Below are 17,346 nucleotides of genomic sequence, written 5' to 3'. Positions count from 1 at the left end.
TAGTAACACCTGTGCTTTATCTGCAATGGCAGTTTATCAGATCACAGTTTATCCAGTGAAATGAAGAAAAATATTAACAAAGGATTCACAGAATTAACCCTTCATGGCTGAGATTTTGGCATGCAATATTAATAAAAGCACAGATGTAATGAATAACATTAATCATGGCTGCATGACAATTAGGTGTTCAACTTTCAGGGCCATGGTATTATGCATGCTGGTGCACTGACATGGCTTACTTGGACACCTAAATGGAACAGAGTCATTGTTAATGTCGTTAGTTACACCAGTGCTGAGAGTAACCCTGAAACCTTAAAGATAGCCCTTTGCAAAGTATGTATAGTAGTTACTGTATGAGGCATATCGCTTTGTGTGGTGTCTGTGAAGCACTTTGTGTTACATTTTATATAAGTGCTATACAAATAAAGTCTGATTGATTTATTGATTGATTGAAATTCATTTATTGTGCAGCTTTCATCCTCAGACTTTTAACCAAAAATGTTATAAGGGAAAACAAAGAAATGCTAATGACCACAGTGCAGTATAAAAAATACAAATCTGACTTTTACTGTCTTAACAGGCTATTGTTTTCTTCCCCTGTATCTTTCTCCTTTGTGTTTTTCTTTTTCTTTTTTTTATACCATCAACTTTGATCTGTTTTTACTGAAACAGTTTCACCTTCAGAAGGGCTCCATGAATCTCTCTTGATCTCCCCATGGATGAAAAGGCCAGTCTTGAATATGAATCAGCATCGGGCCAATCCAGACTATCGTCAGGCATATATATCTTTTATCTGTCTTCAGGAACATGTACACACCAGAGGACGGATTAGATTAGAGAAAAAACGGTCTGGTCTCTGCAGAGGATAGTGATTTTAAATCATACTGAATAGACAGAGCTATTTCATGGCTGCACTATAGTCAATGGCAACAATGGACTGATGGGCATTTTAATCCTTTTCTTATGATTGCATTTCACAATTTTCATTGTTTTAAAGTTTCAGTCTTTCAACATAAGTGCTATTAATTCTTCTCTTCTTATTGTTGTTATATGACAAATAGATAGATAGATAGATAGATAGATAGATAGATAGATAGATAGATAGATAGATAGATAGATAGATATATAGATAGATAGATAGATAGATAGATAGGCTACTACAGGAGAAAGGGGAGTGGGGATTTTAATTGACTAAGCTTGAGTAATGCAGTTACTTCAGACTTAAACCGTCAAAGGTAAAGAAAAACTTAAACCTAAAGCACAACGTTATCCATACTTTAAACTGTAAAATGCACCAACAATGTTTAAAAGCCTAACATACGTAAATTGTCATTTGTTTCATTTGTAAAAATCTAGACCTATCATGTACTATCAAATTCTTCTAGATTTAATTTAACAAAAGTCAGTGTTGTGCTAACTTGTAACACGGTTGCCACCTTGTGCCTAAAATGGCATACAGACAAGTTTTTCTTTTCTGGTCAGGCGCTTTAGGTGTTCATGTGCCAAACAATTGGGGCCTGACAACATCAACTTTGCTGAGATATGTCATCCATGGAAAATGTAGTATAAACAGTCGTTTGCTGCACCTTGTGAGGAACTCTCAGTACTACGACTCCCACAAGCCCTTGCTGGCGTTCGCTCGTGTCGAGCAATATGGCGTCTTCTTGAAGCGTACATAAATCGCAACGAAGTGTTTTGTGGACAAATTATTAAGGTAGGTTTTAAATGTAGTGCGCTTCATATTTCCCCTGTTGTGCTTATAAAGTGCAAACGTTTGACTTGAGTTAGGTTTCAGTGTTGCATGTTTGGGCAGTTTATTGAAGATAGTTTGCCTTTTTTCTAACGTTTAGTTGTTAGCTAACGTCAGAAGCTAGCTAGCTAGCTATCTGCATTCATTTTGCAGAGTAAACGTAACGTTAACGTTACTTAATTTTATCTCATTGTTTATGTCCGTTGTGACACGTTAGGTGTTCTTAACATTGATGGTAACCTTTGATATGATACTAAAATAAGCCTGAATCTTTTAGCGGAAGACTTATATACCGTCAGATACTCTCAGGATAATTAGCTACATTAACAGTAATGCAAAATGTAAGCGGATAAGCCCACAACCTTATGGATAAGAGCTGACATGCATGGGTCTTAAACCGTGGATTCATTCAATATTTCTCATTTAGTTTGTATTTGAAATACTGTGTTGTTTATTGTCTACAAACAGCACTAGCTAGACAAAATTCAACTTCTAATCTGCATCTTTAATTTCAGTTTTATTGTCCTCAACGTGAAATTTGTTTTGCCGTAAAGTAACAGAAAAACTAAATGCAAATTTTATATTATAAAATTATGTAAAACATGCTAAAACTCATTCAGCAATTAATGTCAAAGAAAGATGTAGTTGGCATATGGTTAGTGACCATGCCTGTAATGTTTTGTGTTGCATATTTAGATTTTTATGATTGGCTCTCAATTATCCACCTGGCTACTTTTTAGGTGTTTACTTCGTAGTGTCTTATCTATAAAAGGTTTACTCAAATATGCAATATTACCTTGTGAGGAAAAACTGTTAAAGCAAATTTAAATGTAATGTCTACCTTACGATGTAATAACAGTGTAACTGTAGGCTGTTCATTAATTAATGTCCTTTCAAAAGTAGTAGTAGTACATTTCCTTATCAAAAACTTACCCAAATGAATGTCCAATATCTGATTTTAACAGTAACAACAGGCTCTTTCTCTTTACAGATGGCAGCCGACTCCACAGATAAGAAGGATGCTGAATCCTCAGGGTCCAAAGACAGAGAGAGGAAACGCAGCCGTTCACGAGAACGTAAACTCTCGCCTACACGCAAGCGCAATCGTTCTCGTGAACGAAATCGCTCTAAGTCTGCAGAAAGGTAACTAAAATCAAATTATTGTTTCTGCATAATTACACACACAGCATTTGTCTTATTTTTGTTGTTGCATAACTAACCTTCAGTTTGTCTGTTGTTGAAATTAAACATTGTACTGTATATGATTTGTATTATAATGACAGAGACCGACGCATGAAAGACAAGGATAGAGACAAGGAGCGTGACAGAGATAAGGACAGAGAGAGGGGCCGTAAGGACAGAGAAGGCCATCGACGTGATAAAGATCGCAGTAAGAGATCCAGGTATGTGAATGCTGAAATACACAGCTTTGTGAGATGGAGAAGGATCACATGTGAATGTTGAGTCACATTCTTCAGGCAAAAGCAAAAAGATGTTTTGGCCACAACTCTAAAGATTCTCAAACAACTGTATAATCATTCACATTTATGCTGCGTTCAAGTTATCAGAGTTATTGTAATTACCAGTTTCCAACTTGTAAACAACATTCATGCCAATGGCCAAGTTGTAATTATAACTGGTAAACTGACCAGGGTGGCCGCGGGTCCTTAAAAAGTCTTGAATCACTTTTCCTAAAAATAAGGCCTTTAAAAAGTATTAAATTGTCTTAAATTCAGATTGGATAGGTCTTAAATATGTTTGTGTCATGCCACCGCGAAAATGCAGGCAATCTGTTCTGCCAGCCAGGTCGAATATTTTTTACGCAAGGTAATGTAACCCCTTTTGTACATGACCTATCCCCTGACCAATCGGCTATCCTAACCTTAACCTTCACCGAGGTCAAATGCCTAACCGCTACCAATCGAGCTGCTTCGTGGGCGGGTCTTGGCGTGGCCATAGTCAGTGGGAATTGCAATTTCGCCGCATACAGGTAATAGGCTACAGCAATGGTTGATAGCCACCTAGAAACATGGGGAAATGGAAGTTCAGTTACAAATGGCTTGAAAAGAACGAGTATTATGGGTTAAGGTCGGTGCCTGGGAATGTTTATGAAGCGAACTGCGTTATTCGTCGGAAGAATTTCCAACTTGGTAAACTACGTACTACGTAAAGGCTCGCCAGCAGCCCGTAATTGCTAGTTTCTGCTACACCATTTCTACCGCTAGCAACGATGTAAACGCTACAACGCTGGATGTTAGGATGGGAAATCCACAGCCAACAATGCCAGCTGACCGCCGAGCAATTTGTGGCTCTATGCCAACACTCCGAGCAGAGGTGAGTTGGGTGCTGAAGACTGTGACAAGCCACAATTCCTACAGGTCTAATGACGGGATTGAAGAAGTGTTCAAAGCAGATTCGGGGCTTGTACAGTCATTTACCTGTGGAAAGGACAAGACCAGATACGTTACGCTAAATTTGGACTGGCGCCATATATCAAAAAATAACTCCTCACCTAAGTCCAAAAATGTGGTGCGTTTGTAAATATGTTTGACAAGACACTGAACCAGACAACCAAAAGCAAACATAAGTTTATGAACCCATGATAATTTGACTAAAAAGAGGAATACAAAAATCATCTTTTGGAAATTGATCTTAATTCCTTATTTTAAAAAAGTAGGAAAAGTCCAACCTTTAAGGACACTAATCTTCTTTTGTGAATAAATAATGTATCATAAATAAATGTTCTTCCTTAAAAACAGGGGGCATAAGTCAGCCCACCCCTATGTTAAATTCCCATAGAGGCAGGCAGATTTTTATTTTTAAAAGCCAGTTATTTCATGGATCCAGGATACTATGCAGCCTGATAAAGTTCCATGCCAATCTCTAGGTATGGTGAAGGGTATGTGATGATGTGGGGGTATGGTGAAGGGTATGTGATGATGTGGGGGTATGGTGAAGGGTATGTGGGGGTATGGTGAAGGGTATGTGATGATGTGGGGTTATGGTGAATGGTATGTGATGATGTGGGGGGTATGGTGAAGGGTATGCGAGGATGTGGGGGTATGGTGAAGGGTATGTGATGATGTGGGGGTATGGTGAAGGGTATGCGAGGATGTGGGGCTATTTTTATGAGCAGCATGTATACTATTCATACATATTGGCAGGTAAACAGCAGACTCTAATACCATTCTAAAACTCAATTTGGCTGTTTTTAATTCATTCATTTTAATTTGTCTAATTAACGTATAGTGCCCTATCCATAGTTGTTATTCACTTGACAAATCAGTAAAGCTTAACTGTATGATACACAACATACAAGAGGTTAGTTAATAAATATATTTATTGCACACTTACTTTGAAATGCTGAAGTAGATCCTGGGCATTTGCATGGCCCATGAACTGCTCCATATAATCTTGACTGGATGTGGTCATTTAACCAATAACGCACATGCAAGTCCAGTTGTTTGCTTTTGGTTGTCTGGTTCAGTGTCTCGCTGAACATAATTACAACGCACCGCATTCAAGTCTTAAATTTCATTTAGAAGTGGTCTTAAAAAGTCTTAAATTTAACTTGTTTATACCTGTAGCCACCCTGCTGACAGTTCTCATATATTCGACTCAGCACTTGGTAATGCAGAAGTGCCAAACATTACTACGTCAGTCAAATGGCGAACCTTTTTGTATTTGTTATTTATTAGGGCCCGAGCGCCGACAGCGGTGAAGGCCCTATTGAAACTGAAGGAATTATTGTTTCTTTCTATTATTATTTTCCCGTCAAATGAATTGGCTTTTTGAGGGCCTTAATATATTCAAAAACTCACCAAATTTGGTGGTCGCATCAAGTCTGGTGAAAATTTACGTATTTTAAGGGTTTTGGGAATAGGCGCACAAAAATGGCTCGCTAGCCCCCCCTAGAAAGTTACGAAAATTGAGCCCCTGCAGTGCGTTTAACGTAGACTCACAAAACTTGGTACACATATGTAACCTGTCAAGATGTACAAAAAACGTCATTAGAGCCATACCCTAAACCCAACAGGAAGTCCGCCATTTTGAATTAAATGTTCGAAATTAGTGCGATTTTGGCCATTTCCACATGTCGTACTTTAACGAACTCCACCCAGAGATTTCATCCGATCAACTTCAAACTCGGTCTGTGCCATCTTAAGATGTTAAAGATGAAAAGTTGTTAAAAGAAAAACTTTTCGTCATAGGGCATGGCCGTGGCAGGGCGGCCATTTTGTGCGTTTCGCCGCCGAAACAGGAAGTGGGTGTAACTCGAGTGTACGTTGTCCGATTACCTCGAAACTTTTCAGGATTCATAAGAGTCCAACCCTGAGGACAAATAAAGGCAGATATTTACTTAAAGTCATAGCACCCCCTAGTGACAACAGGAAGTAGGCCTAAACGAACTCCTCCTAGAGATTTCATCCGATGGACTTCAAACTTGGTCTGTACCATCCCAACACCTTAACGATGAAAAGTTATTAAAAGAAAAACTTTTCGTCCGACGGTGTGGGCGTGGCGTGGTGGCCATTTTCAGTGTTTAGCGATGAACAAAGAAGTTGTTGTAACTTGAGTGTACGTTGTCGTATCTGCCCGAAATTTCTCACAATTGACAAGGGTCCAGGCCTGAGGACACCTACAGGCCAAAATTGACTTTTGGTCATAGCGCCCCCCGCTGGCAACAGGAAATCTGCCTTATATGACAAACATCATCCGATTTGCATGAAACTCAGAATGTGTGGTATACGTGTGATACTGAGCCGCCCCCTATAATATGGCCACGCCCACTTACTCAGACCACGCCCCCTTTCATAACATTTGAACCGTTTAAGGTATACCCTTGTGTGAGGTATCATTGAACTCAGCAGAGACTTCCTTCTTCAGTGGTGATGGTTTGGCCCACCCCCTATGTTTAATCCACGGCCCCTTTCATACATGCTGACCCATTTAAGGTAGAGTCTTGTGTGAGATATCATTCATCTCAGCAGAGGCTTCATTTTTAATTGGTGATGGTTGGACCTGCCCCCTATGCTTTAGCCACGCCCCCTTTCACAGCTAATGAACCGTATGACGTAGAGTCTTGTGTGAGGTATCGTTGAACTCGGCGGGGAGTTCCCTTTTTATCCCTTTTCATTTGCGCGGTTGCAAGGAGCGGCATCTGCCGGTAACCCCGGCGCGCGCAGAGGCGCGAGGGCCCGTCCATCGCTGCTCGCAGCTTTAATTTGTATTTGTGTCAGTTAATATAAGATGTTTCTTTTTGTGTCTCCTTTTGGGTCATTGGATGTGTATGAGTAGGTTAGGTTACAATGAACATTTTGTTTGTTGAAATTATCAAAATAAGCAAAAGAGTGATTGTTACTTTGAAAGAGGTTGATTATATCTGTTAAAATTAACTTTCCATTGTAGAAGTCTCTCACCCAAGTCGAAGGATGCCAAATCAAAGAGAGAGAGGGATATAAAAACAGAAGAGGAAGAAGATGAAAAAAAGAAAAAAGAAAAGGTACAAATCTGGTTTGGCTGAATCTTTCATAGCGTTACATTATTTCTTAGGTTGTTATTTTGCGTGTTTGACCTGTGTTGCTTCTGTCCAGGTCCAACCTTTATCTTTGGAAGAGCTTCTTGCCAAGAAGAAGGCAGAAGAGGAAGCAGAGGCAAAGGTGAGAAGTTTCCTGAGGTTCACATTTGACTTTTCTTTTTAAACCCGAGAAGATTTTTTTCCTTACTACTTTTTTTTTTTTTTTTTTTTTTTTTAGCCCAAGTTCCTCTCCAAGACAGAGCGAGAAGCAGAGGCTCTAAAACGGAGGGAGCAACAGACGGAGGAAAGGAGGAGATTATTGGAAGATGAGAGGAAGAAGAGAAGGATGTTCCAGGACATGGGGAGAAAAATGATGGGTGTGTATCAGCCTCTGGTTCATTCAGTACTGCATGCGGTTTATGAAAGCATAATGATCGTAACTGAGACTGTGTGTTTACAGAGGACCCCCAGGAAAGAGAGAGACGAGAGCGAAGAGAGCGAATGGAGAGAGAAAACAACGGGAATGAAGACGATGATGGAAGACAAAAGCTCAGAGAGGAGAAAGATAAAAGCAAAGAACTCCACGCCATCAAGGTTATTAGTCTCATGAGAAATTGCGTAGAGCAGATGAATGATGGCTGTGACTGTCAATTTTAAATGTTTCATAAAGTCTGAAGCCCCATTCTGACTGCCAAATCACTGGTCGTTTTGTAATTTACAGTAAATCCTTTCCGGAGAAATGTCCTTGTAAATGCTTCAACGGCAAAATACACATCGAGTCACTGCTGTTCTCGGTAGCAGCAGGTATCAAATGTCAAATTAGTGTTGTGGCTCTTTTCATCCTTGAATAGAACCGTAACAAAGATTTATGTAACTGACACCTCTGCCTGAAAAGCCATCACTTATACAGATGAAGCCAATAATGTAACGTATTCTTTGTCCTAACTGACTTAACTGAATTAAGGGTCTAAGGAAAGAGGGTGTCATGCTGTACAGATTGTAAAGCCCCATGAGGCAGATTTTTGATTAATGATATTGGGCTATATATTAAAAAAAAAAGTGACTTGACTGTTATTTGTAGTTAACCTGTTACTTTGGTATTCAAGCATCGCAAACTTAAAAATGTTGACCTTCTAAAACATGATCAAACTGTGCATTAAAATGCAACCTTTTGAATGATGTAATGAACTAAATTAAATATCTGATGTTCACAGGAGCGTTACCTGGGTGGGCTCAAGAAACGCCGGAGAACTCGTCACCTGAACGACAGGAAATTTGTGTTCGAGTGGGACGCTTCTGAAGACACCTCAGTCGATTACAACCCAATGTGAGTAAACATGAACACGTTGTATCCCTCTCGAATTGAAGCAGGTCTTTTGTTTTGTCAGAATGTGTACCAGTCTGAACAACATGTTCCCAATCTGTCTCTCAGTTACAAAGAAAAGCACCACGTGCAGCTGTACGGACGAGGCTTCATCGCTGGCATCGACTTGAAGCAGCAGAAAAGAGACCAGTCACATTTCTACGGTGACCTAATGGAGAGAAGGCGCACGCTGGAAGAGAAGGAGCAGGAAGAGTGAGTAAAATAGAGATGATCAGGTCTGTTTGGGGTTTTTAAAGAGGATACTGGTGGTTTTTAAAAAGCAACTTAAAAAAAACTGACTAGAAAATCTGTCTAAAAATGTGTTTTAATCAATGAAAAATGTTTGTCAGACACAAAGTAGACACAATTTGTACTGACTCAACAACTTAAGGACAGTATCTTTCTTCTCTCTTCTCAGGACAAGACTGAAGAAGATGCGTAAGAAGGAAGCGAAGCAGCGCTGGGACGACAGACATTGGTCTCAGAAGAAGCTGGACGAGATGACGGACAGAGACTGGCGAATCTTTAGAGAGGACTACAGCATCACCACCAAGGGAGGAAAGATCCCGAACCCCATCAGGAACTGGAAGGAGTATTCAATGCCCGATCACATCCTGGAGGTCATCGAAAAGTGTGGTTACAAGGTCGGCGCACTGAGACTCCATGTTGAAGTTTTCATAAGAGGAATATGTGTTTTTGTAACTTTCACAAGCCAATAAAGCTGTTATTTTAGTTCCAGTTGTGCACAGAGTTAGGTAAAAAGCTCATGATTGTAATAGTTAGTTAATTTAATTTTCTATTTTCTTCTTATTGACCTACAAAGTGATATATCCTCACTTTTTTTCACTGGTTCATTTAAATTGAATCACTGATAATTACTTTTCTCTCTTAAATTCCAGGATCCGACACCTATTCAGAGGCAAGCCATTCCTATTGGTTTACAGAACCGTGACATCATTGGTGTGGCTGAAACGGGTAGCGGTAAAACAGCTGCTTTCCTGATTCCACTGCTTGTCTGGATCACCACCCTGCCAAAGATTGACAGGTAACAGCCCATGCTCAAATCATCTCAAGTAAACCAACTAACAATGTCCCGCTGCATTTTTCCGTTGGCCTTTTTTTTACTGACGTAACTGTCTGTGACGTTGCTCTGCTCTCTTGGCTGTACATGCAGGATTGAAGACTCAGACCAGGGTCCTTATGCTGTGATCCTGGCTCCGACTCGTGAGTTGGCGCAGCAGATTGAAGAGGAGACCATAAAGTTTGGTAAACCGCTTGGCATCCGCACAGTGGCTGTGATTGGAGGAATCTCCAGAGAGGACCAGGGCTTCCGTCTCAGAATGGGCTGTGAGGTGAAACATTTAGTATTTACACCTGTGTGGGAAAAGCCACTGAAACAGTAACTAGATAATCTAAGTGTCTAAAGTTAACACCCATCAAGCACAAAAGTCTGTTCTGTAACACTGTGTATAATTAAAAACAAAAAAAAAGTAACAAAATGTTGAATTAATAAGTAATTCTTCATTATATTTTCTAACGCAAAGCTTTTAAATATCAATACACACAGTTTGTTCCAGTGCAAGATTTACTCTGAGGACTTACAGATGTCTGTTGTCTGTCACAGATAAACGTCCATAAATCTGCCTAGAAATCATAGAAAAAAAGACGCTTGAGATCTTGCCTGATAATCATCACGTTTGGAAGTTATCCAGCTATACAAGAACTGCTAATGGATAATTCCATATACCTTTTTAATGGTACACATTTGCCAAAATGTAAACAAATAAAGGCCTAAAAAATGGAGGCGAATATGTTTTGGTTGTTGTGATTCTTAGCAGCTGTTTATTTGGCTTACCAGACCTTTTTAACAAAAACAATTTCAGACAGTGTAAACAAACGGACTGTTTTCTAATGTTTAAAGTGTCTAATGTCATAATGTAACAATGCTTCGTACACAAAACGCATATATTCACCAGCTGTGTTTTCCTTTTCTAACAGATTGTGATCGCCACCCCCGGCCGTCTGATCGATGTGCTGGAGAACCGGTACCTGGTTCTGGGCCGCTGCACCTATGTGGTCCTCGATGAGGCAGATCGTATGATTGACATGGGCTTCGAGCCCGACGTCCAGAAGATTCTGGAGTACATCCCAGTGACCAATCAGAAACCAGACACCGACGAAGCAGAGGACCCTGAGAAAATGATGCTGAACTTTGAATCTGGAAAACATAAATACAGACAGGTATGTTTATCGGTCAAACATGAATTATAAACGAGACTGTTGTGTAGGTGCCAGCTGCTCTCACACGTTATTTGTGTTTTCATGCTTTATTTAAAAGAAAATGTTTTTGCACCTTTTCAGACGGTCATGTTCACAGCTACTATGCCTGCAGCAGTAGAGAGACTGGCCAGGAGCTACTTGAGACGTCCTGCTGTGGTGTACATTGGCTCTGCTGGCAAACCTCACGAGAGAGTCGAACAGAAGGTGTTGCTAATGTCAGAGGGAGAGAAGAGGTGAGACGGACACAAACGTATAAATACAACTGTCAAAATCAAATATCTCATTTGTTTATGTCAAGTTGTCTTACTGAGTGGTTTTGGATTGTGTGTGGTGCAGGAAGAAGCTGCTGGAGGTGTTGTCGCGTGGCTTCGAGCCTCCCATCATCATCTTCGTCAACCAGAAGAAGGGTTGTGACGTGCTGGCTAAGTCTCTGGAGAAGATGGGGGTAAGTCCCTGGACTGGACCAGTGGGTCCAAAATGTCTTTTATCGCCTGAAAACTTTACGCTACGTTTTTCTTCATAACGTTGAATGTTCGTGTCCACTAAATAAGCAACAATCAAATGAGATTGAAGATGACGATTGGTACAAACACGGTCACATTTTCTAATGTTGTATTGTCTGATACTAAATACCTGCAAAACTAGCGACATTCCCATGAGCCTCAGCTGTACTTTGTGTTTAGTGCTATTTAATGTTGCTAAACCTGCTAAACAACATCGTGTTAGCGTTCAAAATGTAACCTCAGTTGTCTTTTTCTTCTCAGTACAATGCTTGCACGCTGCACGGTGGCAAAGGCCAGGAGCAGAGAGAGTTTGCGCTCTCCAACCTCAAGGCAGGAGCCAAAGATATCCTGGTGGCCACCGACGTTGCTGGTCGAGGTATCGATATCCATGACGTCTCCATGGTCCTCAACTATGACATGGCTAAGAACATTGAAGGTAAGAAGCCTCATTCTCACTATTTGTCTTTTCCTTCTTGTCTGTATTTTAGTTGTTTCTTCAACATTATAGATAGATAGATAGATAGATAGATAGATAGATATTTGTTTGGTGACATGTAAGAATTCATAACCTAAAATACATATAAAAAGTATTTACTAAGCCATGTTGGTATCTTCCTCCTCCTGCAGATTACATCCATCGTATAGGTCGTACGGGTCGTGCCGGTAAGAGTGGTATGGCCTTGACTTTCCTTACCAAAGAGGACTCTGCGGTTTTCTACGACCTGAAGCAGGCCATCCTGGAAAGCCCGGTCTCCACCTGTCCTCCAGAGCTGACCAATCACCCGGAAGCTCAGCACAAACCTGGAACCATCCTGACCAAGAAGAGACGCGAGGAGACCATCTTTGCCTGATTTATCCCGGATGTTTCCATACGAGAATCGGACTTTATACGCCGAACACCCACTCATCGGTGTCTCGTGTTTCATCGTGTTGTTTCTGCACAGAATTTCTCTGTTTTACATTCAGGATTTGGTCTCAAGGTATTTTATACCCGTTTCTTTGGTTCTTTTTTTCTTTTGGTCTGTTTTTGTCTTTTTCAGCCAGGCAGTTGTCTTTCACTGGTGCAAAAATCAGCACCACACTGGTTTGGGCATTTTAAACTCAAACATGGGCAGTTTGTCATCGATGTGTGTGAATTTGAATATTTCTACTCATTCAAAGATGTGTAAATTTGAAGTCAGTGGTCCTTGTTTTGTTTTTCTTCTGTAACCAAGATATGATAATGTAACTGATCTTGCTCTTCAGTTATCAAATGTAAGAAATACCAACAAGGATGTGAGTGTAGATGAGTAGTAAGTACTATCCTTTTACTTCTCTGTTAACCATAATTAGTTTCCTGACTGTTTTAAGAGACCAATGCCAGAAGTCCCAGCCATTTTCTTCAAATGCATTCTGCATTTCATCGTTTTTAAATAGAAACATTTGTATGTAGTGAATACAGCAAATTTGAGTGACGTCTGGCTCATAACTGTCTAAAAATGTATGAGCAAGACTTCTATCTGTGGCAAGAAGTTTTTTTGATAGTGCTCAGTGGGTGGATCTTGGGATGCAGAAAAGGGGATGAAATGTACAAAAGAACAAACTTAAAGCACTCAAACAAAGAGGTGCAGGAGTGATGTTGTCAAGTTTTGATTAAAAACAACTTTGTTTACATGACTTGTTCATTAAACAATTTTTGAAAGTGTGTGCGTGCGTGCTTTTAGTTACTCCTGCTCTTCTACTTTGTGAGTGCCTGAAGTTTGCTCTTATTTTTAAAAGTGTTGACCTCTGTGAAGAACAGTCAGATTATCTCTGAATTTCATAGATAACCGCTGACAACCAACGTCTTTGTTTAAAGGCCCTGAACACATTTTATTATTTACTGTGGACGATGAGGCCCTACATTAACACTATATGTTTGGCCAAAATGTTTATCACTCATTTTTGACTACCTCCATTTGGAAAATTGTGATGTCATGAATTTCTGTGCAGCAATCGAGAGTTTAGCAACAGTTTGAATCCAATTGTGACGAGAGTTACAGTGAGGAAAATAAGTATTTGAACACCCTGCTATTTTGCAATTTCTCCCACTTGGAAATCATGGAGGGGTCTGAAATTGTCATCGTAGGTGCATGTCCACTGTGAGAGACATAATCTAAAAAAAAAAAAATCCAGCAATCACAATATATGATTTTTTAACTATATATTTGTATGATACAGCTGCAAATAAGTATTGGAACACCTGTCTATCAGCTAGAATTCTGAACCTCAAAGACCTGTTAGTCTGCCTTTAAAATGTCCACCTCCACTCCATTTATTATCCTAAATTAGATGCACCTGTTTGAGGTCGTTAGCTGCATAAAGACACCTGTCCACCCCATACAATCAGTAAGAATCCAACTACTGACATGGCCAAGACCAAAGAGCTGTCCAAAGACACTAGAGACAAAATTGTACACCTCCACAAGGCTGGAAAGGGCTACGTTGAAATTGCCAAGCAGCTTGTTGAAAAAGGTCCACTGTTGGAGCAATCATTAGAAAATGGAAGAAGCTAAACATGACTGTCAGTCTCCCTCGGACTGGGGCTCCATGCAAGGTCTCACCTCGTGGGGTCTCAATGATCCTAAGAAAGGTGAGAAATCAGCCCAGAACTACACGGGAGGAGCTGGTCAATGACCTGAAAAGAGCTGGGACCACCGTTTCTAAGGTTACTGTTGGTAATACACTAAGACGTCATGGTTTGAAATCATGCATGGCACGGAAGGTTTCCCTGTTTAAACCAGCACATGTCAAGGCCCGTCTTAAGTTTGCCAATGACCATTTGGATGATCCAGAGGAGTCATGGGAGAAAGTCATGTGGTCAGATGAGACCAAAATAGAACTTTTTGGGCATAATTCCACTAACCGTGTTTGGAGGAAGAAGAATGATGAGTACCATCCCAAGAACACCATCCCTACTGTGAAGCATGGGGGTGGTAGCATCATGCTTTGGGGGTGTTTTTCTGCACATGGGACAGGGCGACTGCACTGTATTAAGGAGAGGATGACCGGGGCCATGTATTGCGAGATTTTGGGGAACAACCTCCTTCCCTCAGTTAGAGCATTGAAGATGGGTCGAGGCTGGGTCTTCCAACATGACAATGACCCGAAGCACAGAGCCAGGATAACCAAGGAGTGGCTCTGTAAGAAGCATATCAAGGTTCTGGCGTGGCCTAGCCAGTCTCCAGACCTAAACCCAATAGAGAATCTTTGGAGGGAGCTCAAACTCCGTGTTTCTCAGCGACAGCCCAGAAACCTGACTAATCTAGAGAATATCTGTGTGGAGGAGTGGGCCAAAATCCCTCCTGCAGTGTGTGCAAACCTGGTGAAAAACTACAGGAAACGTTTGACCTCTGTACTTGCAAACAAAGGCTACTGTACCAAATATTAACATTGATTTTCTCAGGTGTTCAAATACTTATTTGCAGCTGTATCATACAAATAAATAGTTATAAAATCATACATTGTGATTTCTGGATTTTTTTTTTTTTTTTTTTTTGGATTATGTCTCTCACAGTGGACATGCACCTACGATGACAATTTCAGACCCCTCCATGATTTCTAAGTGGGAGAACTTGCAAAATAGCAGGGTGTTCAAATACTTATTTGCCTCAATGTATGTGGCCGGTTTTATACGGTCTGTGGTACTTACACATAAGCAGTCAAGAGGATCATCAAACTTACTCTGATTAATCCTAAAAAGGAACATTGTATATCTGCACCAAATTGTGTGGCAATCCAGCCAATAGTTGTTCACTTAAAAGCCACAAGTATCAACCTCATGGTGGCGCTAGAGGAAAAGTCAAACCATAGACAGTATATAGAGTCAAACTCTGGGGACGATCAACGTCTGTACAAAAGTTCATGGTGTACTAAAGAGTAATTGAGTGCATTATAGAGAAACAAAAAAGGGACCCACACAATTAAAAGTACATAAAATGTCATGTTTATTTGAAGTCATATTTTACTTAGCATTGTGAATATTTTCAAATAGAAAGCATTCTATACAGCATCAGGCAGGAAATGTCTCACTTTTTACACATTTGCTGTCTCTTTTGATAAATAGAGGGAAGAGGCGTGTTGGATCACGCTAGCACGCTGTGGTAGTCTGGTGGATACACGGTTATATTTAGTGCAGTTATTGCATTACAAAGCAACCATCCCAAAGAAAAGTAGTGCAATTTTTTTTTCTACTCACACAAAAAGAGGAAGTCCAGATGGTCTAAGGCGTTTAAAGTTTTTCAATGTTTAGGCTTAGTATTGCATACAGAATAAGACAGGAAAGTAAATTGTAAAAATTGTGCTTCATAAATTGAAAAACCTCAACTGCTTCATCAGTTGCTAAATTGGTCCGCTTTGAAAAACATACTCTGCCAAAATATAATGAAAATAGCTAATTGGTGAACTAAAACATGCAGGGCTTTAATAATTCACTCATTCATTTTTATCACAAATTTAAAAAAAAGAATTGTAGGCCTGATCTTGGACCGGGACAATTTTTAAGCGAGCGACTTTTAAAAGTGCGTCAACCAGTGTCCACCCAATATTGTGGATAGAAAAAAAAATTCCCCAATATTAATGTTTGTGGATAAATAAAGTGATGCATTCTGATTTTTTTTTTTTTTTTTAGTAATAGTGTGTGAGGAGTGAGTAGCCCCAAAGACAAGACTATCACTACAAGACAACGAGGAGAATCAGAATCAATGCATTACTGAAATACTTAATTGTAAAAAGAAACAATCAGATTTCATGCAACACTTGCATAGATTTTTTTTTTTTTTTTTTTTTTTCAATCATGCTAATTTTTTTGTTGTTGTCTTCAAAATATACAGAACACTAGCTAGAGATACCTGTGAGACATGGAAGCAGTAAACCAGTAATTCCTAAAGCCGGCTGTTAACAGTATCGACCCCATTTCATGAAGCGGGTCGCTGCTCGTCTGCATCACGTCCAACTCCTCATCGGCTCGTGGACTAAATGAGGGTGCAGAAACAGAATGACATCGTGTCACGGGTGCTACGAGTCCTTCAGGAGCACGACACATTCGTTACGTGGAGTTGAGCGCGATGAGTGTGTATAGGACTTACACCTGAGGATCTGCTTTGATAGAAATCGAATCAAACTGCAGTACGTGACGCAATGTTTTGCAAAAAGACACACGAGGGGAGTGAGAGAAGTGTAGAAACTGTGGATGCTACAATCAATAACGTGCTACAATCGAATTACAGGGCGATCGGTTGGGTTTGGAGTCACCGGGTGGTGTTGGAGGTGCAAAAAGGCATGCAAGCTTACATTCTCTGAAGATTTTTGAAGAGGAGCTGCAGCATGTGCAGCATATGTGCTTAATAATATGTGAAGGGTTCGATGTAAACAAGCAAAGTTTGGCAAATAATTCATCCTTTAAAAGATAACATTCCCCTTTCTAAGTTGTGTTTTACATTCTCTGTGCCCATTTTGACATTGTTTTTTTTTCCTTTTTCTTCGAGGTGTTTAGAGTGATTGTGCAACAGCAAAGGCGAGTGATGCCCAGAACACACACTGTACTGTAGGGGACCGTTCAGAGACTCAAGTCTGCTGTTTGTGTGTGTGTGTGTGTGTGTGTGTGTGTGTGTGTGTGTGTGTGTGTGTGTGTCTCCATTCACCGTCTTCAGAGTCTAATGAGTGAACACATGGGTGGCAACATTTTTTCTGAAACAACAAACAAGTCCATATTAACAAAATCGAACAAATATAGTAGCAATGAAACAAAACCAGGTGCCCATTCAGTATATACATTGTGATCAAATGCATTACTATTTCCCATAAATGGATTCAACAGTAGACATTCCTACATTAGTTTATCCGTAAAGATCATTCTGTTCCTGTTCTGACGTTAATGTGCAAATAGTTTTAAAAGAATTATACTCAAACATGC

At 40.1% G+C, this 17,346-nt stretch overlaps 1 protein-coding gene across 1 annotated transcript; it reads left to right on the top strand.

Moving 5' to 3' along the window:
- The first annotated feature begins 1,559 nt into the window (after positions 1-1,559).
- ddx23 (DEAD (Asp-Glu-Ala-Asp) box polypeptide 23) lies at positions 1,560-13,098 on the top strand. The gene is made up of 17 exons (XM_028583940.1): positions 1,560-1,714; positions 2,742-2,893; positions 3,034-3,153; positions 7,160-7,253; positions 7,345-7,410; positions 7,507-7,645; positions 7,729-7,862; positions 8,483-8,595; positions 8,701-8,844; positions 9,050-9,275; positions 9,531-9,676; positions 9,806-9,983; positions 10,630-10,872; positions 10,993-11,144; positions 11,248-11,356; positions 11,676-11,850; positions 12,042-13,098. Exons 2-17 carry the CDS (start codon positions 2,742-2,744, stop codon positions 12,263-12,265), a joined length of 2,415 nt encoding a protein of 804 aa, XP_028439741.1. The 5' UTR covers positions 1,560-1,714; the 3' UTR covers positions 12,266-13,098.
- The last annotated feature ends 4,248 nt before the right edge of the window (positions 13,099-17,346 follow it).

Source organism: Perca flavescens, chromosome 7 (genome assembly GCF_004354835.1).
Source record: "Perca flavescens isolate YP-PL-M2 chromosome 7, PFLA_1.0, whole genome shotgun sequence".
NCBI lineage: Eukaryota > Metazoa > Chordata > Actinopteri > Perciformes > Percidae > Perca > Perca flavescens.
This window is presented reverse-complemented; position numbering and strand designations above follow the sequence as displayed.

Coding starts and splice junctions, on each gene's coding strand:
- ddx23 (XM_028583940.1), top strand. CDS start 2,742: ATGGCAGCCGACTCCACAGATAAGAAGGATGCTGAATCCTCAGGGTCC. Junction 7,863..8,482: donor AAGAACTCCACGCCATCAAG/GTTATTAGTCTC, acceptor TGATGTTCACAG/GAGCGTTACCTGGGTGGGCT. Junction 11,357..11,675: donor AGTCTCTGGAGAAGATGGGG/GTAAGTCCCTGG, acceptor TTTTCTTCTCAG/TACAATGCTTGCACGCTGCA.